At 38.5% G+C, this 26,749-nt stretch overlaps 1 protein-coding gene and 1 pseudogene across 4 annotated transcripts in view; one reads left to right on the top strand and one right to left on the bottom strand.

The window, feature by feature from the left end:
- THSD7B (thrombospondin type 1 domain containing 7B) overlaps positions 1–26,749 on the bottom strand; it is a 1,008,953-nt gene that overhangs the window by 862,738 nt on the left and 119,466 nt on the right. For all 4 annotated transcript variants that reach the window (XM_051849593.2, XM_051849594.2, XM_070071550.1 and 1 more), the window contains exon 2: positions 65–238. In XM_051849593.2, the coding sequence (XP_051705553.2) occupies positions 65–203 (139 nt within the window). In that variant the 5' untranslated portion in view covers positions 204–238. The remainder of the gene's footprint in view (positions 1–64; positions 239–26,749) is intronic.
- Positions 16,094–26,749, top strand: part of LOC138848876 (asparagine synthetase [glutamine-hydrolyzing] pseudogene) — a 50,651-nt pseudogene continuing 39,995 nt past the window's right edge.

Genomic DNA, 26,749 nt, shown 5'->3' on the forward strand with positions numbered 1-26,749 from the left:
GGACAGAAAGAATATTCTTCTAATTAATGAAAATGGGACAAAGGCACAGCCAGGACATTCCTACCTGGTTTCCAGATGAACTGATTATCCTTTTTGCCTTCCAAATGAGCCACATGGGACAGCAAGAGAGAAAGCAACAGAAATAGCTTCTTCATGCTTCTCCATGTCCAGCAAGTGACAGCCAGATTACACTTTGGAAACATTCTTCAGACTTTTCAGCCCCTTGACTTGCCTATTCCTAAATAAAAAATAAAAAAGGAGAATCAGGTAAGTTTCTTCTGTATAGATGTATAGAAACAGACAAACTCACTTTGGGAGAATCTTCAGCATGATGGTATCACAAATTTTTCTTTACCACAAAACAAGTACATTTAATATTAACTTTTGAAGATCAGCAGTTAATTAGCCACAGTTTCAATCCTTACTCACTGAAGACATCACCCCCATTCTGTGAAAGCAGGGTTGGCAGATATATAGTTTATTTCCTCGCTTTTACTCAGCCAAACTCCTTGAGTCACTCACGTGTTTGGGAGAGAGATGCATTCATAACAAAGTCAAAAATAGGATAAGGATTGCTCCAGTAATAGTAAAAATGGAACAAAAGAGTGAAGACAAGGGAAAGAGTTCTGTGCTGACGAGAGAGAGAGAAAGAGAGAGAGGGAGGGAGGGAGGGAGGGAGGGAGGGAGGAAGGAAGGAAGGAAGGAAGGAAGGAAGAGGAGGAGAGGAGAGAGAGAGAGAGAAAGAGAGAGAGAGAGAGAGAGAGAAAGCTCCCAGAAGATAAAATTTGAGAGGAGCCTTAGGGAAACATAAGGGCTTGAAGGAGTCAAGAAGGGCATCTCCTGCAGAGAGAACAAGGTGCTGAAGCACATTTTGTGTCTGGGGCATGGTGATCATTCTGGTTGTTGCTGTGAAGAATATGAAAGGGATGGAGAAATGGGTGGAGATGAGATTTAGAACACAGGTTGAGGCCCAAATATAAAGAGCCCTGAATACCGTATGAGGGATTTGGACTTCATGCTATCAATAATAACAACAGGAACCATAGAAGAACAAATGACTTTTAAGTAAATGGAATCAGTGCATATAATGGACTATTAGTGTATGATGCTAGAGAAATTGAGGCTAGTTAGGAAACTAGCAAAATAATCCAGGCACGTATGATGACTAGAAAGATCAGGAGAGATTTGAAAGGTAGTACAGAGACTGATTTAAAAGAATTTGGTTAATAATTGCAAATTTAGATGACTGAACAATGATCCAAACTTCCCTTTTCTCAAAAAAGGGAATCTGGAAGAGTGGAAAGTTTGAAAAGGGGGATAAAAATAACTTACTTTAGAATATATTATATATAATATATGTAATTACATAGAATATATATTAGACAGAGGAAGTCTAATATGCCTACCAGATATCCAGATACAGTTTTTCAGAGAATAATAAGAAAATTCTATCTGGAGTTATTTAGATAATATATGTACTACAAAATAATGCATGTACTACAAAAAAAAAAATCAAGAGGCATAGGTATGGGAATGGACTGGTAAAACAACTGCAGGTGAAAGCATGCCAATGGCAAACACAATTGAACCTAAACGTACACCTGCAAAACTGCTAAATGTGGGTTGAAAATCTGACTGAGCTTCCTAGTGACCAAAGAAAAGGAATAGCCACTGGAGTCGTATGGCTCTCATATGCATAGAATTAAATTATAGCTCTTTTTTATTGCTAGGAGAAAGCATTGTTCTGTCCCTAAGTAGTGATGGAATTCATCCCAGGAGTCCTCATAAATACAGTTGATGTCCTAGGGATTGCACTAAACACACTACTTCATCAAAAAACCAGACAACAGCAAGTTGTACACAGTGGAATCTCTTGGCACTCCAAGGGTATAGTGGCAAAGGATAAATCAGTAAAATTATTCTACAAGGAGTCAATCAATGAAGTTCAACTCTACAGCTCTCTACTGGCCTGCCTTTATCCAGGGATGAAGAGAATACTTTGGAAGGGAACCAGAAGCTTTTCTTCGAATTTCTATACTGTATAACAATTACAAGATGAGTAAAACCCTTATCTTATTTCCTGCTGAAATAAGGTAAGGTTCACTTGCTTGGTCTCCATGAGTGGCCTTTTGGAATCTTTCACAGGACCCTGGGCACTTCACCAGATGCAATTCTAAAACTTGTGCTCTAGAGAACTGACCACATTGCCCTGGAGCAAACATTCAGGAATATGATTGATCACAACTGTGCTTTTGCTAAAGGTTGGGCAACATGGTTCTAAGCTACAGTGCATTCTAAGGCCTTTGCTGGCTCAGGGGACCAAAAAAATTATCTCCTCCTCAAGTAAACAAACAAAACAGTAGTTAGTTGTTTATCACAGAACATAAATTGTGCCAGTCATGATTCCTTTTCCAGAACCCTACAGGCTAGCAGCTCAGGCTGCTGCACACATGAGCTCACCCTAGCCCCCTGACACAGAGGAAGATGCACCAAAACACACATCAGTACCAGGAAGCATACTCTAAGGCCAACTTGTGCCCCCATCAAGGTGAGGAGTCTGTGCTCCATCCAGAGTTGGACCTGCAGCAGAGCAGGAGAGGCGCCTTGAGAGACCCCTGGAGAATGGCAGGGGCTGCAATGCAGCCACAAGCATGCATTTTCCAGTTAGTGCTGGCTCTGCCGAGCATACAAAGCCACAGGTTCAGGACTGGGTTTATGTAGGAAGGGGTTCCAACTTCCAGTTAGAAATCCTGGAATCTCAGTTCCTACCCAGGGAAGTTAGCATATACAATGTGGATTGTAACACCTGAGGTAAAATATCCCTGTACACACACACACACACACACACACTACTATGGCTATTTCACATGGATAATGATAAACTCATATGTTTTAGGAAGCAAGACAACAATGAATGGGTTGGAAATTCTATCACAATATTTTAAAGTAGCCTGTCTGTTATCACAAAGGGCAGTCACTCCACTACTGCTGAAAGGCAGACTGAAGCCAGGCTACTATTTTACTCAGAAAACAATACAGATTTTCTGCTCCCACTCCAACAGACACACAAAACTGGGTGGATAGTTCTGCATAATGTAGACTTGATATATAGACTTTAATTTGGACATTTTTTAGAAGACTTCATTGTCAATTATTCCATTGAAGCAGTTGAACAAAATCCAAATATTTCCCCCATAACAAATATAACTGCCTCACAAACCCTACAAAGCAAACAAGTCAAAAAATATAAACCTTGGAAAGCAAAGGAACCAGTATCTGGATAACAATGGACCTATGCCAATATATATTAGAGAGCATTTGATAATTTGATTGCCTTTCAGGATAGTTGATCCTAAGCTATTGTGTCTAAAGTTAACAAAGTAATTAGCTAGTAGGATTTGCTCTTACTGAAATATAACATTACCAGAGTCCAGGGAATGACTTTGTCCATTCTCATTAGGAGGCATGCATATAGCAAATCTCATATTTAAGTCATTAAAATGTAAATTGATGTTTATTCCTCAGACAAGGGAGCAATATCCAGAATACAGAAGGGATTCAAACAACTCAGCAATAACAAAAAAAAATCACAATTAACCCAATTTAAACATGGGCAAACAATCTGAATAGACATTTCTCAAAAGATGTACAAATGGCCAAAAAGTATATAAGTAAACATATACTTACAAATGCAAATTTAGAATGGCTATTATCAAAAAGGCAAAAATAGCAAATGCTGGTGAGTATGCACGGAAATGGGAAATCTCATGTACTACTGATGGGAATGCAACTCAGTATGGCCACTGTGGAAAACAGTTTGGGGATTCCTTTAAAAACTACAGATCTACAACATGATCCAGAAATCCCAGTAGTGGGTATATATCCACAAGAAATGAAAATATTATACCAAAGAAAGCATCTGAACTCTAATTTTATCACAGCACCATTCACAATAGCCAAGATATGGAACCAACTAAAGTATCCATTAACAGAAGAACTGATAAAGAAAATGTAGTATATATACACTATGAAATATTATTCAGTGAGAAAAAAGAATGAAATATTGTCATCTGCAGCAAACTGGATGGCGTTACAGGATGTCATGTTAAGTGAAGTACGTTAGACACAGAACGACAAACACATGTTTTCTCTCATTTGTGGAAGCTATAAAAAACTTGATCTGAACATAGAACAGTAATTACTAGAGGCTCAGAAAGAGAACAAACGGAGGGTAAAAGGGAAGTTGAACACTGATTACCAAAGTACAAGTAAATAGAAGGAATACATTCGAGTGTTGCACAGCACAGTGGCATACTATCGTTTACAAAACTCTATAGTTTATAAGAAAACAGACGAGAGAAACTCAAAGGCTCCAAATACAAAGTAATGACAAGAAGAAGGAAGAATTAATTAATTATTTTGATTTGATCAGAACACATTGAACACATTCACTGAAATACCACACTATATAAATACGTATAATGATAAAGTATAATTCAAAAAAGCTTTCAAAATATCTTGGGACTGGAGGTATGCACTGTGATACAGCAGATTTTAGAACAGCACTTGGGTGCCTGCATCAGGTATGGCAGTGCCTGGGATTGAATCCCACCTCTGCTTCTGCTCTAGCTTCCTGTTAATGAGCACCCTAGGAGACAATAGGTAATGGCTCAAGTACTTGGTTCCCTGCCACCCATACGGGATACTCAGATGGAGTTTGTGGCTCCAGGCTTCAGCCGGAACCAACCGTAGCTCTTGTAGTCATTTGGAGAGTAAGCCAGAAGAAGGCAGGTAATTCCCTCTTCTCTTTCTGTCCCTCGCAGTGTCTGTCCGTCTGTCTGTCTCTCTCTCTTTCTGCCTTTCAAATAAATAAAACTAAGTTAAAAAAATTAAAAAATCAAAATGCATAAGGAGATGAAAATGTTAACTAATTTTACCTTCACATATTGAATACATGTATTGAGTTATTACAATATATCCCATAAATATGCACAATTAAAATAATAACTTTAACTAAAGTGGACCAAAAGCATATGAGGAGCCTTAAAAACATTTGCAGAAAATGCACATTATCTTTTAACTTCACTTTCTATGACCTTCTTGAAGTACCCTCATGTCTTTTTTTTAAGCTTTTATTTAATGGATGCATTTTTTTCATAGGTACAACTTTAGGAATATAGTGGTCCTTTCCCCCATACCCATCCTCCCACCTGACTCCCATCCCTCGTCCCTCTCCCTCTCCCATCCATTTCTTCATTATGGTTCATTTTTAGTTTAATTTTATATACAGAGGACCAATTCCATGTTAAGCACAGACTTCAACAGTTTGTACCCCCCACGAACCCCCACCCCCCCACACACATACATATAGAGTACAGTTTGAGAACAAGATTTGCAGTCAGTTCTCATATTACAACTCATTAAGGATGGAGGTCCTACATGGGGAGTAAGTGCACAGTGACTTCTGTTGTTCCTTTAACAATTAACACTCTTATTTATAACCTCAGTGACCACCCAAGGTTCTCGCCATGAGCTGTCAAGGCTATGGAAGCCTTTTGTGTCCATAGACTCTACTGGTATTTGGACAAGGCCATAAGCAAAGTGGAAGTTCTCTCCTTTCTTCAGAGAAAGTATATCCTTCTTTGATGACCCTTTCTTTCCACTGAGGTCTCACAGAGATCCTCCGTCTAGGATACTTTCTTGCCCCAGAGCCTTGGCTTTCCATGCCTGAAATGCTCTCACATATCTTTCAGCCAGATCAGGAAGTCTTAAGTGTTGATTCTGAGGTCAGAGTGTTATCTAAGGCGAATGTCTGGGGCCGGCACCGTGGCTCACTTGGTTAATCCTCCACCTGCGGTGCCGGCATCCCATATGGGCGCCAGGTTCTAGTCCCGGTTGTTCCTCTTCCAGTCCAGCTCTCTACTGTGGCCCAGGAGGGCAGTGGAGGATGGCCCAGGTGCTTGGGCCCCTGCACTCACATGGGAGACCGGGAGGAAGCACCTGGCTCCTGGCTTCGGATCCCTGGATCGGCGCAGCGCCAGCCGTAGCGGCCATTTGGGGAGTGAACCAACGGAAGGAAGACCTTTCTCTCTGTCTCTCTCTCACTCTCTATAACTCTACCTGTCAAAATAAATAAATAAATAAATAAATAAATAAAGCGAATGTCATTCTAGGAGTCTGCTGTGTGGACTACTTCCTATATTGGACTTTCCTTCCTTTTTAATTCTATTATTATTACCAGGTACTTGATGTTATTTATATGATCACTTTTACACTTAAACCTATCTATATGGTGACTTTAGCTTTCACTATGATCATTTTAACAGTTAAGATGGCATTTATACCACCGGTTTTAATGGGTTTGGAGTCCCAAGACATCATGTCTTGTATGTACTCTATTTAAAATGGCTGTATGGAATGCCAAAAGGAGGTTTTAAAGGGTTACTAGTTCCATGGAGACCACACATGAGCCAGATTGATTAAATATGGATTCCTATAAAATATTTTGAATTTTTCATCAATCTTCAGATTTTAATTGCATGAAAGAGCACACCAACATTATCTCAACACATTACCATGAGCCTGAATAAATACGCTCTAAGGCTTCTTTGCAGCCGAGAGCACTCTGTTGATCCACCTGCAAAGGGCCTAATGCCTTTAAGGTTCCTTCTGTGTTTATCTAAGCAAGGGCTCAAAACTCCGTGTAAAGTTCAGGGCAGAGGGGCTTGGAGAACCTTCTGGACTCTGGCAGTCACCGTATCTCCAGGCTCTCACTGGTTAACTAGGCATAGTGCCCGTGAGAAATCTGAGAATGATCCTGACCCTAAAAGTATCTGTCCAACTGATCTCAGAGACTGAAAGAAGGCATTTCAAGTTAGGGTACTACAGCAATCTTACCTATTTATACATTTTTGGTATCTGTATTAGCTTTTACCCTATACCTCATTACTTCCCTTTTCCCAAAAAGCTCGAGGGCAGAGAATAGCTTTGATGCAGCTTCCACCATCAGCCAAGCTGCACACTTTACATAATAAATATAAAAAGACTCTCTGCTGAGCTGGTAGAAGGTGCAGGCTGGAATCTGAACACAGTTTCTTACTCCACTAACCCACACTGTCTCTCTGTTTCCCAAATATCTGAAACATTGAATTATTCCTGAGGAGACACTGGGACTCCTTCTTGGAACTTGAGTAGTCACTCAAGAGTACACTATAAACAAAATGAGAGGACAAAAAATAATTAGAGATTCCACTTCTCTGTTTGCATAACACAAATGAAAAAATGCTATAACTATGATAAAAGAAAAAAAAGCTTATGCAGGAAAGACATGGGTACTCACGATGGAATGAATAATTTATGTCATGAAGGTCGCTGAATTTCCAGACTGACTTATTTACTATCTGTCTTAGTATCCAAAATGTACTTGCAAGGTTAGTGCTAAACTGATGAATACTAAGAGAAGTAAACATGGCTTCTCCGTTTAGCCCCAGATTTCTAATCATTTAACAGCCATTCAAATGATGAAAAATGTGCTTTACTTTTCATATGCATTTCATTTCACCTTAAATGCATTCTTATCACTGGAATCCTTGAATATTTAAAAGAAACAAAACTTAGAAATAAAGGAGAAAACCTTCCAATGTGCTTTCAGTCTGAAGGAACATCAATGAGGAGCAGAAAAGCAAAAAAGAAAATCCTGCAAATTCCCATAGTGCCTCTCACGGTAACTGTGCAGAGAGGATGGCTCAGTAAGCACGGCCAGTTGACGGACTACTGTCTACGGCATGCTGTGCATCCCATTTCCTCTTCCACAGAGTGATGGCCCCACATTACAGTGCACTAGACACTGAGCTCAGGACTTGAGCAGATACTCATCACACTCCTATGAAGCAGGAATTCATATTATTCCCCATTGAAGAGGCAAGCAAACTGAGGCAGAGAGGATCAAACGACAATCCAATGTTGCAAAAGGACTAAGTTGTTTGCTAGCCTCTCAATGGTCTTCCCACAAAATGACAGAGACTGATTGTATAATTCAATATCAATCTAGGCTATTTTTCCTATCCAAAGGCAGCTCCTTTACAACTCTGTGGGTTCTCTCAGCAGTGTGGCAAGGCAATTTTCCTTTCATTTCACTTAATCCCCACACTAACACTATGAACACTTACTCCTATTCTTCTTCAAAAGACGATGATGATTAAGGCTACTAAATAATTATTCAGGCAGGAAATACCACAGCTGGGTCACAAAGTACCCACTCTGAATACAGCATCACTCCTGGTGAACCCTGGCAGGTCGCTGGACCTCTGGGCCTCACCTACAAAATGAAGGAGGCAGTCACCCCACAGCCATCACAGGGGTAAGGATGGAATAAAATAAAGGGCAGGAAGTGTGTAGATGAGCACCTTCCAGACAGTGAGCACTCAGTGAAAGGTTGCTCTTGTTACTATTGGCATTGTTCTTTCAAACTTACTCCAGTTATTTTGAAGGGATGGTTCAAATGCTATTCTGCCCTGCGGCAAAGAACCGAGAGATGATTTTTCAACCTCCCAGTCTTGTGACTTGGAACCATATTTCTGAAAAGTTAAAAGCACACTGTACCAAGAGCCCCATTAAAGATTCACACTGCCCCTGAGAAGGAGAAAACAGGGATTATCATCTCTATTTTATGAGAGAGTAACCTCTAGCCTCTCAATGCCATGGCATTTAGTAACTCCGTCAGGCCTTTTAGCCACCAGCCTCTTCGCCCATGCACCGCAGCCTGCACATGGCAGCAGGGCACTGTCTGCAGGTAACTGAAAAACCCTCAATTATGTGCAATGCAAGCAGGTAGCACATGGTCACATACCATAAAAATATGCAGTCATGCATTTTGGTTTGCTGTATTAAAATTACAATAGGTTGGAATCATATATTGAAGTCATGGAAAAATTTACAAAAGATCCACCCAGGTATTTTTTATATCTGAATCAATTTTAAAATATTTTCATTTTATTTGAAAGACAGGGAGACAGAATGAAGGAGATCTTTTATTCACTTGCTTGGCCCCCCATGTCTACAACAGCCAGGGCTGGGTCAGGCCAAAGCCAGGAGCCAGGAACTCAATCTGGGTCTCCCATGTAGGTGGCGGGGACCCAAGCACTTGAGCCATCATCTGCTGCCCTCCAGGGTGTACATTCACAGGAAGCTGCATCAGAAGCAGAGCCAGTACTCCAACCCAGGTGCTCTGACATGGGATGTGGGCATTCCAAATGGTAACTTATACCACTGGACCAAATGCCAGGCCCTCTAAACAAACTTTCACCACAGAATATAAGAGATAGAAAGGGGCTTGAAAAATCGGTTTTCTGAAACCTTCAAAACTGTGAATCCATAGCTGCTGTAGACCTTGCTGTAATCTCCCTTTCTTTTATAACGCTAATCCTGAGATCCAGACACCATGATGGAACTGTGGCAACCATTAGAGACTTTGTGTTTTGTGAGGAAAATAAACACCATTTGTTTTAAGCCACCTTTTTGTGTGCACTGTGTGACACGAGCTGAAAGCAACCTTTAAGTGCTACTGCATCTATGTGGCTGGGTGCAGAGAGTCTATTTATAGACCCCTATTTGTATGAATGCACCCCTCTCTATGATTTCTACAGATGGCAATGCAACCTGTCATGCTTCAGGTGACACACGGGAACACCTGCTGGATCTGAGCGTGTTTCGCCGTGTTCCTATGGAGGTGAGCATTCCCCGTCCTGGCTTCTTCGGGTAATAACCTGCATTGCTCCAAGGAAACTACCAGCATCTGTTCTCATTGCTCATGGTGTCAAGGCACTGAAGAGAAAACGTGCTCCACTTTGCAGACAACTGTACAGAAGTGAGCTAGATTTGCAAATTTCTCGTGGGGGGATCTGAGGCCGCTATGGTAGAAAAGTAGTGATTACTCAGGTAAACTGTCTCAGACTCCCCAGTGAGAACAAGGTCACTCACATAGGCAGAGTCTAAAGAACCCATTTATTAGCTTCTTTTTATGGACCCACAAGGACTCTCCTTCTGAAAGTATCATAGACACATTCTTTCAAAAAAAAAAAAAGATTTATTTAATTTATTCAAAACGCATAGTTACAGAGAGAAAGGAGGGGGGAAGAGAGAGAGTCTTCCATCTGCTGGTTCACTCCCCAAAAGGCCAGGGCTGGACCAGACTGGGTCTCCCACATGAGTGCAGGGGCCCAAGAACTTGGGCCTCCTTCCACTGCTTTCCTAGGTATATTAGCAGGGAGCTGGATTAGAAAGTGGAGCAGCTAGGACTCAAACCTGTGCCCATGTGGGACACAGCCGGTGGCATAACCCATTATGTCACAGCGCTATCCCAACAGACACATTCTCATCATCTTGGACCCATCTTTCCCTCACCTCAAGGAAAATCATCTTGGTCATTTCCTCAAGATTCCTAGCATTCCTAGTTTTGACTCAAATCTTCCGCTACCAGCTCCTTCTTAATCACTTCCTTTTTTTTTTTTTTTTTTTTTTTTTTTTTTTGACAGGCAGAGTGGACAGTGAGAGAGAGAGAGACAGAGAGAAAGGTCTTCCTTTGCCGTTGGTTCACCCTCCAATGGCTGCCGCGGCCACGGAGCTGCAGCCAGCGCACCGCGCTGATCCGATGGCAGGAGCCAGGTGCTTCTCCTGGTCTCCCATGGCGTGCAGGGCCCAAGCACCTGGGCCATCCTCCACTGCACTCCCTGGCCACAGCAGAGAGCTGGCCTGGAAGAGGGGCAACCAGGACAGAATCCGGCGCCCTGACCAGGACTAGAACCCAGTGTGCCGGCGCCGCAAGGTGGAGGATTAGCCTAGTGAGCCGCGGCGCCGGCCTCTCATTCACTTCCTTTATTTGTGACACAGGCTTCAAACTCTCTCTCTCTCTTTTTTTTTCCCACATCTCCAGCCCTAACTCCTTTCCTGAACTCATATATGCAACTTACCACTGAACATCTCCTTCAAGTATCAGGGCCCGTCACAGGTAGCAGGTCAAAGCTCTTCATTCCCTGCACAGTCCATGCCTTGGAGACCCCATTTCAACAATGACACCACACCTCACCAAGACTGGAACTGCAAGGGTCCTCCTGAAATCCCCTCACACAACTGAAAATAACTCCATCAGTAAACTCGGCTGACAACACTCTCATCATCCACTCGGGACCAAAGCACCATCTCCAAAGAGGATGCTGCCACTACTTCAACCCAAGCACCTGTAACAGCCCCCCTCGGTGGTTTTCCTGTTTCCACTCCTGTTCTCCTTTATATTCTCTGCCTTCCAGACTTTATTTTTTCAGCATGGCTGAGATCACTCTTTCTCCTGGATTTTGTCTACTGTTTTTTTTTTTTTGGGAACATAAAAATTCAATATTTGACATTCAAGTGTGTATCTATTGGTTTGTTCGTTTTTTTCATGACTTGTACAATGCACCTAGTACATTGTCTGGAAAATAAATATTCAATAAATATTTGCTATATAAATACATGGATTATAAAGTCAACTTTTAAAAAATTAAGTTATGTTTTCATGTTCTTGGATGATAATTTTAATGAAGATACATTAGCATAAAAGGTAAGACAAATAGAATAGTTCATGTCTAAAAAAATCAGACTATTTCAAAATATATTAAATATATAAATATTTCAAAATATATTAAATAAATTAAATAAAATATATTAATTACATGGATGAAATAGTCAAATCCCAATACTTGGAATATATGTAGTATATCCAAATACACAGGTAATTAGGTCTTCCATAACACACACACACACACACACACACAAGTCCACTGAAATTTCAAATACAACCAAAAAAGCAGATTCTCATCTAAGAAGAATCTTATCTCCAAGTGTTGTAGATGAACAAATTATTGTTTACTTTCTTCAAAGCACAAAATGGCTCCCAAACACAACATTTTATGCCTCTTGTGAAAAAGAAATAAAATTATGGAAACAAGTAAAAAACGAAATTTACTTTGAAAGAAGGGATTCTAAAATGCATGATTCCCTGCCTCTCACCCAGGGACCGCCTTTGCATTTGCATTCACAACTCCTGTCACTGCTGAATCCCAATATCGCTGTGCTTCAAGAAAGGATGCTGCCAGGGTTCTAATCCTGATTTAAGATGAAAACAATCCACTAAAATGCATATTTACCATTTTAGGTTTAATGGCCACTACAATTTAGTTTATAGATATATGAGAATTAAATTGAGAATAACAATAGGTTATCTCTTAAGAAACCTTTAAATTAGGTTTTGCATAGGTCAACAGTAAAATTTACAACTTTAGGAATAGCTCTGGGTTTGAGTCTAAATTCTCTCTGTGCTTAGTAAAGTTAGTTTAGTAGTTGTGAAAACCTCCAGCAAATAGCTGAAGAAAATCACTCCTACTCTATACCATAAATAAGTAACAAGCATTTCACTCTACCACCTCTGAAATATCAGAAGAATAGAAAAAGTCCTTATTGTCTACACTTTTGAAATCCTACCATGGAGTTCTCTTATATTTACAAAGTCAAAAAAAATGTAAAGTTATATAATTTAACAGAAATAATGTAAAAATAGTCACTAAAGAAAAAATAAAATATGTATAATTTCCTGTTTGGAGAAGCTTAATTATAAGGTTATGTAATTATAAGGTTAATTATAAAAGTAAACACACATTCCATTTGGAAAACCTTGTATTCTAGAGGAAGTAATAAAATTGGCATAATCACCTTCCATAGGTATTTTTAAAAGTAAAATAGATACCCAGTGGTGTTAAGTTATAGTCTATTATACTCAAAGATGAAAAAAAAACTTATAATCTTTTTATCAAATTTTATAAATATGCATTTATATTTAAATATTTACAATATTATACACAAATATATGTAAATTAGAGGGAGGGAAATATTTGTGGGCTTCTATTTAAGAGCTACTCTAAAGCACTTTGTAAGAGTTCAGTATAACTAGATTCTGTGAACAAGATAGCATCCTCTTCTCGAATGTTGTTGACCTTTGAAATTAAAAAAATAATTACTCATTAATATTTTCTACAATGTAAGTTTCTAAATATTTAATGTCAGGACAATTATCCAGTTACAGTGTAAATACAGCTTTGTGTTCTCTTGATTAATTATGCATCTACTGTTCCAAAGGAAATTATTGAAAAATGTGTCCACAACCGACATGAAAATACCACGTTTACAAGATGCTTAGATTCTTTTTTATTGTATAAACCACAAAGCAAGTTGAATTAACAAACTCTGCTAATAGAAAACAGATTTTATTATTTCTACTAGCATCTACAATGTTGTGTGTGTGTGTTCAGATGTTTCAAATACATCACCAAAGGCTCCAGGAAACTGTCCTGATACATATTTCATTCACTATTTTCTTACCTTAAGAAACTGCAATACCTTCATTCAATCAATAATATCTACATCTAATTTAAAAGAAACAGGCAGAGATTGAAGAGCTAAACAAAAAGCAACTCATTATCTTCACTACATCACACTATTAAAATATGTGCACATACATATAAAGATACTTTTTAAATTAGACATGTTTATGGGGTACAGAGTGATAGGCTGGATATATGTGTACAATTCATACTGATCAAATCAGGGTAATTAACATTTTCAGTTCCTTAAACATCTGTCATTTCTTTCTTTGTGTTGGGAATCTTCAAATCCCATCTTTCGTTCTTTATAAAAAACACATTCAATTGCTGTAAACCATCATCAACCTATTGTGTTGAAGCATGCTCCTAAGCCACTGTACTTTGCTTAACAACATCCAGTCTCTATTCTTCATCCCCCATACCCCTGCCAACTACTAATGACCACTATCATACTTTCTACTTACCTAAAATAAGCATGTCTAATTTCCACATATGAGTGAGACATGTGGCATTGATCTGTGTGTGTGTATGCCTGGATTATTTCATTGAAAGCAATATCCTCCAGTTCTATCCATGTTTCTTCAAATAACAGGATTTTACTTTTTAAAAGTGGATAGTATTTCATTGTGTATATATCCCACATGTTGTTTATCCGTTCATCTACTCACAGAAATCTCAGTCAATTTCATATCTTGATTTTTGTGAATACTGCTGCAATAAACATGGGAATGCAGGTACTCTTTCATATCCCAATCTCATTCCCTTTATATATAAACCCCAGTAATGGGATAGCTGAATCAAATGTACATTCTAGTTTTAGTTTTTTAAGGAACCTCCTGTTTGCCATAATGCCTGTACTAATTGAGGTGCTCACAAATAGCACACACAAATACTTTAAAAATAACAAACTAGCCAAAACGGAAAACCAAAATATTCAGAGTGATTTCTCTTACAGAAAGAAGAAAAGTTCACTGGGTATCTTGGCAATTTGCCACTGGAAATTTTACATTTAGAAGTTTAATTACAAACTTAGATAAGTGGATTATAATGAAAGATATCTCTAGCAAGGGAGCCCAGACTGATGCATCATGAATACATTAAAGAAAACACCAGAGAGAGAACTTTCCATCAGCAGAAAGATTTTAATTAAACTGCAATAGGATGGATCTCTTCTGTGAAATGATATTACTGTTACCCACAGTTCATTAAAACTATTTACTGTGTTCTTTGAAACTATTCCACTCCGGAAAGTATATTTCAACCTTTCGCTCTCAGTTATGAGGACAGAAAACAGTGGATAGGGAGGATAGGGAAAACTCATTGAAGAAATGTGGGGATGAAAAAGCATTTCTTCACATGCTGCCTTTGGCAAACAGCACGAGAAGTAACAATATACTGCATGAGACTCACTGCCTTCAGAAGAGGGCACGTGAACCAATAGGAAATGCCAAAGCTTTTACTGAATGGGCAGTGGTCCCTTAGGAACAGCCAACAGGATGATCTGTCTGGGATTTTATTCTGCGCATCAACTTAATTATTTACTGGGGGTATTAGTACCTTAAAGACACACATTTTTTAATAATATTTATTTATTTCAAACCCAGAGTGAAAAGGAGATGGTGGGGGGAGAGAAAGGGAGAGAAGGAAGGAGACAAAGAGAGAGATCTTCCATGTACTCTTTCACTTGCCACACAGTCACAATGGCAAGTGCAGGACAAGGCTGAAGCCAGGAGCTCAGGACTCCATCTAGGTCTTCCACATGATTGACAGGTGCCCAAGCACTTGGGCCATCATCTTCTGCTTTCCCAGGCATATTAGGAGGAACTCACCAACAGTGTTTCCTGATATGGGATGCTGGCATCGTAAGCGGCAGCGCAACCATCTGCACCAAAACGTAAGCCCCAACATCATTTTCAAAACCCTCAACAATATCCCTCTGCACTCTTGCAGTGTCCAAATAAGAGTTTGTTCCTTGATGCCAGGTGTCCCATTTTCTTCAGATTGTATGCTTAGCTGGTAGCCCAAAACCTAGACCTAATAGGTACACAAATGATGCTGAATAGCAGAAGAATTAATAAAATATATAGATACAGCAGGGTGTATCCATTCTAATAACAGCTGGTAGCATATTAAAATTATAGTACATAAAAAAGAACTGAGCTAAGTCTCAAATACACAGAAAAATCAGTTGATAACTATGTTCCTCCCAAAACATGGCAAAATTCTATTTCTCAGAGACTTTCTTAGATACCTAACTTTTTCTACTCATCCTATCAATATTTCATCCTTTATAACACTTTCCAGATTGTTGTCAATTCCAAAGCAAAAGTGAGCACCAGCAGGGAGAATGTGGAAGGATCTCAGGGAAGGACACTTTATTAAACGTGACAGTACATGAAGAACGAAATGCCAAACAGATGTTTTTAAAAGTAAACCTTAATTAATGACTTGGTAATTTTTTTAAAAATAACTGGGTCACATCCCCTCTTCTATCCCTTTGGAAAGTTGGATATCTTAATGCTTTACAAATCATCACCCATTGTTTCAGAGTTAAGAGTGAATTTCAGGAAGCCTTCAAAAGACCTAGGCCTTTAAAAATAACATGTCTTAATAAAATCATTTCTATTAATAACTAAGATATAACTTTCCACAGACCTGACATTTAGTGTATCAGAGCACTAGTCATGAACAACATAAACACAACCTTTGTCAGCCAACAGAAGAGAAGTAATGCTCAGAAACCAGAAGATCATCAAGAGACACTAGTGGGAGCAAAGCACTACTCTGAGACAGGAGAGAAGTATCAAAAACTTCTTCAAGGCACTAAAACTAAAATGACACTATCCAAATGCTTTACTACCAACACAAGGTGAGCTGATGAGGAACTAAATGGAAGGAGAGAGAATATGCACTCTCAAAGATGTTTACAAAAGAAATCTTACTTTTTCCATGTTGGCTGCATCCCTAGAAAACTGGCCATGACACACACCTTGAAGAGTTTACAATACTTTTGGGAAACTAGAGGTCCAATTCATCATCCAAGATGAGCAAATCACACTTGCTCAGAATTGTACATTTGTGAGACAAAAAGTAACACTATGTCACCTTGCAGTCACTTAACACTTTGTTCTGTGCCCACAGATCCACCTGTATCCTCCATCTGCTTTAAAAATTCTGGAGGCCAGCATTGTGACATAGCAGAGACACTACTTGCAACGCCAGCATCCCATATGTGTGCCAGTTTGTGATCCATTTCCGATCCAATTCCCTGTTAACGTAACTGGGAAAGCAGCAGAGGACAGCCCAAGTGCTTGGGCCCCTGCATCCACGTGGGAGACCTTAAAGAAGCTCCTGGCTCCTGGCTTTGGCCCAGCTAAGCCTAGTCATTGTGACTATTTGGGGAGTGAATCTGTAGATGGAAGATGCATGCTCTCTTTCTCTCTCTCGCTCTCTCTCATTCTCTCTTTCTCTCTATCTCTCTCTGCCCCTCTCTCCCTCTCTCTCTCTGTGTAACTCTGCCTTTCAAATAAATAAATCAATCTTAAAGAGAAAAACTTTTTTCACCAGTCACAAGATCGAATGCTGAATAAGCTTCAACAAGGTGGGACGGTGCACTTCAACAAATCTTTGCTACTATTACAAAACTATAGGAAACTGACTGTTTGAGAGGATCAACAGTCTTGTGAGAAGAAGGCCACTGTAATTGGTGATGTCAGCTTAGTGATGATATCTTCCTATCTGATGATGATATTTTCCTTCTGCAACTTTGAGTGCCAATAGGTTTTTCCATTATTCCTCTTCTTCTAGAGCAACTCTTCCTGCATTCTCTAGCTCGCAAGCTTAAGAGAAATGAAAGTCGATGTTGAAGTATGTAAGAGAGTATTGATAGCACAGACATAAATACTGAAGAAACAAGCAATCAGAAGAATGTTGAACGACATTTCTGTAACTTGAAATGTCTCTAATTCTCTTTGTGGTAACTGAGTATTTCCAATGACAAGGATTAATTCAGCCTTACAAAGCAGTCCATTCCAGTTTGAGACAACTCTATTAGGACATGCATCTCAATTTGGAATACATGTTTTCTTTCATAATCTAAAGCCGTGGCTCTTAACTCTTCTCTCTCCTTTTTTTTTTTTTTTTTTTTTTTTTTTTTTTTTTTTTTTTTTGACAGGCAGAGTGGACAGTGAGAGAGAGAGACAGAGAGAAAGGTCTTCCTTCGCCGTTGGTTCACCCTCCAATGGCCGCTGTGGCCGGCACGCTGCGGCTGGCGCACCGCGCTGATCCGATGGCAGGAGCCAGGTGCTTCTCCTGGTCTCCCATGGGGTGCAGGGCCCAAGCACTTGGGCCATCCTCCACTGCACTCCCGGGCCATAGCAGAGAGCTGGCCTGGAAGAGGGGCAACCGGGACAAAATCTGGTGCCCTGACCGGGACTAGAACCCGGTGTGCCGGCACCGCAAGGCGGAGGATAAGCCTGTTGAGCCGAGGCGCCGGCCAACTCTTCTCTTTATACTTAGAACTAAACTACGTCCCACCTTTCTGCCATTTGACAAACACCATGTCTCCTCTTTTCTTGGCTACTTGTGTCCACCTTTGCAAACATTCCCATTAGTCTTGAGTTTGACATCATTTTTTGGGACACGTCTTCAGGAGTTGGAGCTTCTCGGGAAAAGCAAGGCTGGAAGCAATTAGCAGGCAGGATTCACAGTGGTTGGCCAGGTAAAGGGGATTTGGATAAGACAGTAACTGCCTCCAAAATACAGTAAAATAAATATAAACTGTGCACAGTAGTTTTAATATTAGAGCTTATTAATCATGTTAATCAGAAACATGGTAATGCTAATTAGAAAGGCAGTACCCTAATAGTCTGTTATAGAGAAATAATTAATTTGTTGCACATCTCAGTTGAGTACTGTATAACCATTTTGTGCAGTTAAAAAGAAGCATAAAATATGGAAAATATGTGTAAGTTTAAGAAACTTTCAACAATATATTTGACCAAAATTATAAACAAAAAATCTACTCATTCAATTTTTGGAAGTATAGATGAAAGTAAGTGGATGGGAAAATATACACCATGCAAATGGAAACCAAAATGAGCAGGAGTAGCTATACTGATATCAGATAAAGTAGGCTTTAAATAAAAAAACTGTGAAAAGAAATAAAAAAAAATTACAAATTGATAAAAGGATCAATTCAGCAAGAAGATATATCATATATAGATTCAGCAAATATTATTAGACCTTAAGGTTTAGATAGACCCTAATACAATAATAATGGGGGATTTCAACACTCCACTGTCATCAGTGGACAATTTCCCAGACAGAAAATCAACGAAGATACTTTGAAGTTGAATCATACAATTGAGAAAATAGGCCTAACACGCATTTACAGAACATTTTATCCAATAACTACAGAATATAGATTCCTCTCTTCAGTACATGGAACATTTTCTAGAATACATCACATACTAGGCCACAAAAGAAGTCACAGTAAATTTAAAAAGACTGAAATCATATCATATAACTGCTTAGACCACAAAGGCATAAAACTAGAAATTAACAAGATCAATACAACATTTACAAATCCATCAGAATTAAATAAAACATTACTGAATCATCAATAGATCATTGAAGAAATTAAAAAGGAAATTAATATTTCTCTAAAACAAATGAAAATGAATATAAAACCTATCAAAATCTGTGGAATACAGCAAAGGCAATATTGAGAGAAATTTATAGCAGTAAATGCTTACATTAAAAAAAGATCTCAAACAATCTCAGTGAAAATGATGAATCTCAAGAACACAGAAAAACAAGAGGAAATCAAAGTCAAAATTAGTAAGAGGTGAGAAATAACAAGGATCAGAACAGAAATAATTTTCATTGAAACTAGGAAAACAACACAAAAGATGAACAAAATAAAAAGCTGTTTTTGAAATGATAAACAACAAACCATTATTCAGACTAACAAAGAAAAAATGAAATAACAAAATTAGATATGAGAAGGAAGACCTTACTACTGATACTACAGAAATGCAGTGGATCATAAGAAACTACTAAGAACAACTATGCACTAACAAATTGGAAAAACCGAAAAAAAGGAAAAATCCCTGGATACATATAACCTATTAATATTATCTCAAGAAGATACAGAAAATCTAAACAGATCCATATCAAGTAATGAGAATGAAACAGTAATTAAGTCTCCCATCAAAGAAAAGTTTAGAACCTGATAACTTTACTTTTTCATATACACACATACACAAACACAATTTATAGATTTATTTTATTTACTTACAAGGCAGAGTTGCAGAGAAAGAGGGAAAGACAGAGACAGAGACAGACCAATTTTTCCATCTGCTTGTTCACTCTCCAAATGATTGAAATGGCTCGAGCTGTGCTAGGCCAAAACCAGGAGATTAGAACTCCATCCAGGTCTCCATCATGGGTGGCAGTGGCTCAACCAAATGGGCTATTTTTCACTTTTTCCCATGAGCAGGGGCAGGTAGCTGGATCAGAAGTCTAACAGCGGGGATCCAAACTGGCACCTACATGAGATGCTGGTGTCATAGGCAAGAGCTTCACCTGCTGTGCCCAAATGCCAGCCCCTTTACTACTGAATTCCACAAAATAAATAAGGAGGAAATAACTTTAATAATTGTCAAACTACCTGCTATGGACTAGCAGGTAAAGTTGCTGCCTGCAGTGCCAGCATCCCATATGAGTACTGGTTCAAGTCCCAGCTGCTACTTTTACAATCTAGCTCCCTGCTGATGGCCTAGGAAGCAGAAGATGGCCTGGGTCCTTGGGCCCCTGCACCCATGTGGGAGTCCTGGAGGAAGCTACCGGCTCCTGGCTTCAAATAAGCCCAATCTGGCAGATGCAGCCATCTGGGGAGCAGACCAGCGAATAGAAGACCCCTGTCTCTGCCTCTGCTTCTCTTTGGCTCTGCCTTTCAAATAAATGGATAAAAATCTTTAAAACATAATACTTTTTAAACTATTCCAAAATATTCAAAAGGATGGAACTCTGCCTAACTGTTTTTACAAGGCCAGTATCACTCTGAAACAAAAATTAAACAACATAACACAAAAAGAAAATTACAGACCAATATCCTAGATGAAAATAGATGGAAAAACTCTCAATAAAATATTTAACAAATTGAATCCAAGAGTACATTGAAAAAATTCATACATTATGATCAAGTGGGATGTATCAAAGGAATGGAAGGGTGGGTCAATAGTCACAAATAAAAAAACTCCATAAATCACATCAACAGAATGAAGAACAAAATCCATTTGGTCATCTCAATAGATTTAGAGGAAGAATTTCACAAAGTTTCACAAAAATTTCACACAAAAAAATTCACAAAAATCATGATTAAAAAAAAAACCCTTGGCAAATTAGGTATTGAAGGAATATACCTCAAAATTGCAAAGGCTTTATATGACAAAACAATACCCAATATATTGGGGGAAAGTTGAACATATTTCCCTCAGATCCAGAGCCAAACAAAGATGTCATCACTTTCACCACTCTTATTCAATATAGTATTGGAATAGTAGTAAGATAAATCAGGAAAAGAAAAAAATAAAGAGTATCATGCTTGAGAATATCATGACGTTGTACATAGAAAAACTTAATACCACAAAGCTGTTAGAACTAATAAACCAATTCAGTGAAGTCAAAAAATATAAAACAAAAAACAAAAAAGTATCCTTTTTATGTACCAACAGTGACCTCACTGAAAAAAAATAAGAAATAAATCTCACTCACAGTTGCTACAAAAATTTTAACCAAAAAACATTGATAAAAGAAATCATCAAGGACACAAAAATGGAATGATATCCTTGCTCACGCATTGGAAGGATCAATATCATTAAATGTCCACACTAAATAAAGCAGTCCACAGAGTCAATGCAAAATATCAATGACATTCCTCAAATAATTAGGAAAAATAAACATAAAATTCATTTGGAATCACAAAAGACTCAGAATAGCCACAATGATCCTGAGTAAAAATAATCAAACAGGAGCTATCACAATACCTGATTTCAAAGCCTACTATAAAGCTATACTAAATAAAATGAGTGGCACTGGCACAAAAATCAGCACATAGATCAATGGAACAGAATAGAGAGTCCTGATATTAACCATGTATACAAAGCCATTTCATTTTTAACAAAGGTTCTAAGAACATACATCGGAGATAGTATCTCAATAAATGATGCCGGCAAAACTGGACACACATATATAGAATAAAATTATATTCCCACCTCTACCATATACAAAAGTAAACTCAAGATGCACCAAAGACCTAAATGTAAGATCTAAAACTATGAATTCACTTTTACAAAACATAAGGGGACTCTTCAAGACATTGGTGTAGGTCATGACTTCTTAGATGAGATCCCCCAAAAATAGGCAATAAAAGCTAAACTATATAAATGAGAGTATATCAAACCCAGAAGCTTCTATACAGCAAATGGAACATTCAATAAAGTGAAGAGATTCAAATAGAATATGAGAAAATATTTGCAAATTGCTTATTTGAAAACTCAAAAGACTAAATAACAAATAAACAACCAATCCAGTTAAGAAACGGGCAAAGGACCAGAGTGGATAGCTCTGAAAACAAGGAATAAAAATGGCCTACAACTATATGTAAAAATGCTCAATATCACCAGCCATCAGGGAAATGCAAATCAAAATCACAATGTGATATCCCCTCATTTATGTTAGAAAGGCTATTATCAAAAAGACAGAGTAATAAACAGCGGCAAAGGTATAGAGAAAGAAGAACTCATAAACTGTTGGTTGAATGTAAATTAGTATAGCCACTGTGTAAAAAAGAATTGAAATTTCTTTAAAAAACTAGAAGTAGAACTTATATATGATCCAGCAATCTTACTGTTATGTACATACAAAAAAGATATGAACTCATTTTACCAAAGAGATACATTTTCCAACATGCTTATAGCAATACAGCGCACAATCCCCAAAATAGGAAATCAGCCAAGGAGCCCATTTTTAGTTGAATGGATAAAGAAAATATGATATATACACAAGTATGTGTGTGTGTGTGTGTGTGTGTGTTTGTATGTATGTATGTATGTATGCAGTGGAATATTGTTTAGCTTAAAAAATGAAATTCTATCATTTTCTAGCAAAAGCAGCTGCAACTAGACGTCATTGTGTTGAGTGAAATAAGTCATACACAGAAAGACAAATACTGTATGTTCCCTCTGATTATGTTGGAGTTTAAAAACAAACAAAATTCTGTACACAGAATGCTGATTACTAGAAGCTAAGAGGGGTAGTGTGGATAAAAAGAAGTTTCAAAGAAAAGAAAGTCTCTTCAACAAATGGTTCCAGAAAAAATGGATCTACATGTGCAGAAGTATGAAACTAGATCCCTACCTTACACTTTATACAAAATAGATCAAGTGTCTAAATGTATGACCTGATACCATCAAGTTGCTATAAGAGAACATTGGGGAAACTCTGCAAGACATAGGCATAGGGAAAGACTTCTTTGAAAAGACACCAAAGCACATGCAATCAAAGTCAAAACTGACAAATGGGATTATATCAAGCTAAGAGGCTTCTGCATTGCAATGAAACACTCAAAAAAGTGAAGAGGGAACTGACATAATGTGAGAAAATATCTGCAAACTATACAACTGAAAAAGGACTAATATCTATAATCTATAAAGATTTCAAGAAACTCAACCACAGCAAAACAAACAATCCAGTAAGGAAATGGGTAGAGGACTTGAACAAGCATTTTTCAAAAGAGGAAATTCAAATGGTCTATAGTCACATGAAGAAATTCTCAGCATTACTAGCCATCAGGGAAATGCAGATCAAAACCACAATGCGGTTTTACCCCAATTCCTACCTGCCCCCATTAGAATGGCTTTCATACAGTAATCATCAAACAATAAATGCTGGCAAGGATGTGGGGGAAAATGTACCCTAATCCACTGCTGATGAGAATGTAATGTGGAAGACGGTATGGAGATAGCTAAGAAAACTGAAAATAGATCTACCAACTGACCCAGTCATCCAACTCCTGGGAATTTGCCCAAAAGAAATGAAATCAGTGTATGAAAGAGGTATCCATACCCCCATGTTTACTGAAGCTCAATTCACAATAGCTAATTTATGTCCTCAATGCAGATGTCCATCAACAGATGACTGGATAAAAAAATTACAGTATATATTTACACTATGGAATAACGCAGCTGTAAAAAAAAAAAAAAAAGAACTAAATGCTATCTTTTGCAAGAAAATGGATGCAACTTGAAAACCATTACACTTAGTGAAATAAGCCAGTCTCCAAAAGACAAACACCATATATTTTCTCTGATCTGTGCTTACAAATAGAGTACCAAAAAATGTAATACATATAAGTGAAACTGACATTTTGAGCTTCGGTGATTTCTTATAGCCCTTGTCTCTACTGTTGAGGAACAGTGTTTTTTTCTTCTTACTATTTGTTGAATACTTAGTGTAGGGTTAATCTTATGAGTATAAAATAAACTGAAAATAGATCATTATAAAATTAAAAGAATAAGAAAGGAAGGAGGAGACAGGACGGGAGCATGGAGTATTGAGGGTAGGGTGGGAAGTATCACTATGCTCCTAAATCTGTATATATGAATGCATGTAATTTGTTCACCTTAAAAAATTAAAAAGAGGGGCCGATGCTGTGGCACACTGGGTTAATGTCCTGGCCTGAAGCACTGGCATCCCATATGGGCACTGGTTCGAGACCCAGCTGCTCCACTTCCGATCCAGCTCTCTACTATAGCCTGGGGGGACAGTGGAGGATGGCCCAAGTCCTTGGGCACTTGAAACCACGTGGGAGACCCAGAAGAAGGTCTTGGCTCATGGCTTCGGATCGGCGCAGCTCCGGCCGTTGCGGCCATTTGGGGAGTGAACCATTGAATGGAGGACCTCCTCTCTCTCTCTCTCTCTGCCTCTGCTCTCACTGTATAACTCTGAGTTTCAAATAGATAAATAAATCTTTTTTTAAAAAATCAAAAAAGAAAAAAGGAAGAAAATATATAGGGGAAGCAGGGTATAGTTCATTAACTGCAGCAAAGATACTAACATGAAGTGTTAATAGGGAACACTAGGCGAGGGGTCTATGGGAACTCTTCATAATACAATCTCACAAGTTTCAGTTTGTAAATTAAAAACTATTCTGAAATAAAATCTTACATAAAAGCAAAACAAGCAAAAAGTAAATGTACTAAAAATATTACTTTTATTTTGTAGAAATGCAAGAAATGTCAGTCTTTGTTTTACTTTACCAAGCTTCAAAAACAAGGCTAATTAGGATGAACAATTCAGACTACCTTCATTTTATAAATTTTTTAAAGAAATAAAATCCAGATGACACTGTGCACCCAACACCAAATGTGGCACAATTTGGAGCACCTATTTAGTGGGTAGTAAAGCCTACTTGAAGAAGCCAACTCAGCAAGACCATTTCACTGCACTGTGTGGATTTTGGCAATCTGTCAGTGAAACGATGTTTTTCCCAGAAAGGAAAATAATCTACTGCAAAAGAAACTTTAATGACTACTTGGAAAATAGTGTTGTTTCCCCATGTAGCCATTCTTCTCCAAGTAGCAAAGAGGAGACATGCTTTCCCCCGCCTGTGTGCTCCACAAAGCTCATCTAAGCACAGAGTTACCATTAACTTTTAATGGAAATGCCTGGAGCCAGACAGGAAGCAGACCCTTGGGTTTCATGGTCCCACATAAATAACCAAGGCCTGCAGCCGGATAACTTTTGTATTTTTTATCATGAAAATCAAAATAAATGTAAATGGTTTGTCTCAATCAAGAAGGTAATCCCATTTTGATTTATTGTTGAGCTGCTGTTGTAGCTTGGCAAGGGAAGCTTAAAGTCAAACCAAGATCAGGAGGTTTACGCATGTCCATGTTTCTCTCCCACCTCTATAGTTGTACTAGCCATGGGACTCTCTTCCTAAACCCCTAAACCAACTGAAATACATCATAATTTCTTCTTCTCTCAATACTGTCTGCTCCAACTGGCCGTCCATTCACGGAATAGGGCCAAATTCCTTCACAGCGATAGTCACTGCCCCAGCCAACTGCCAGCTGATTTCATTTAATATTAGATGAATTTCTAGTGCAAAAGGATATGAACGTTCCCTTGAATGCTGTTAAAATGTGACATACACCTAACTCCATATTATGTCTCTACCACACAATGAGCAGAATCTATTGATTCAAGCCTCTTTAAACACCATATTTCACATCAAAAACATTTATCAAATATTTAATAAACTCCAGAATACAGAGACAAAATAGAGTGCTGGGATCCAGTGTAAAACAAGAAATGCACCTGCTGCTCCTTTCAGGATGCTTACCACCTAACTGACAATTACTGCTCATGCAGTAAGATTTAATGAACAAACCAGACAATATGCATGCCAACTTCCCGTTACAACCCAAGAATGTCCTAGGAGCTCCTAGAATGACTCCAAAGATGTTCAGATAATGATAGAGCATGGCCAAGCACATAGAATATTAAGCAAGGCAATGGCATGAACTGAAGAGCTGAGAATTGGAAATAAACATTTAGAAATAGATTGAGGCCACATGATAAAGGATCTGAAATGTAAAAACATTTGATTTTACTCAGCAATGAAATTAGAAAACCAGGTCCATTAAGCTGATAGAGCAAGCTTTACAAGTGAGTACAAGTGGTACAGAGAAAGCTGAAGGCTTCGGGTGAAGCTCATGTTCAGGAGGAAGGGGAAGCAAGTTTGGCCCACACTGTCTCTTCCAGCTAAGATGCTCCTTTCTTTTTTTAAGATTTGGTTTTTTATTTGAAAATCAGAGTTACACAGAGAGAAGAGAGGCAGAGAGAGAGAGAGGTCTTCCATCCGATGGCTCACTCCCCAATTGGCCACAATGGCCGGAGCTGTGCCACAGCACTGGCCCCAAGGATGCTCTTTTCTACTCAACTGTTTTATGAATTTATCTGCAGCACTCAAGACCTAGCACAAATGGCACCTGATGTGTAGAGCCTCCTCTAGCTCATCTGGACAGTTATTAAGTCCCAACTTATGATCCTAAAGTACACTGTGCAAGAATCATTCACACATTTCTTTCATCCATTAGACTGTGAGTTCCACAGGGATAAAGATTCGGCCTTATCATTTTCCTATTCGTAGCCCAATGCATAGCACAGAGAGACATACAGTCAATGCTAATTAAGTTTTCTATACCATGAAAAAAGTAAAGAAAACAGCCGTATAAGGAGGAGGAGACATAAAACTGCAAAATAATATG

The sequence above is a fragment of the Oryctolagus cuniculus genome, chromosome 3, assembly GCF_964237555.1.
Source record: "Oryctolagus cuniculus chromosome 3, mOryCun1.1, whole genome shotgun sequence".
NCBI lineage: Eukaryota > Metazoa > Chordata > Mammalia > Lagomorpha > Leporidae > Oryctolagus > Oryctolagus cuniculus.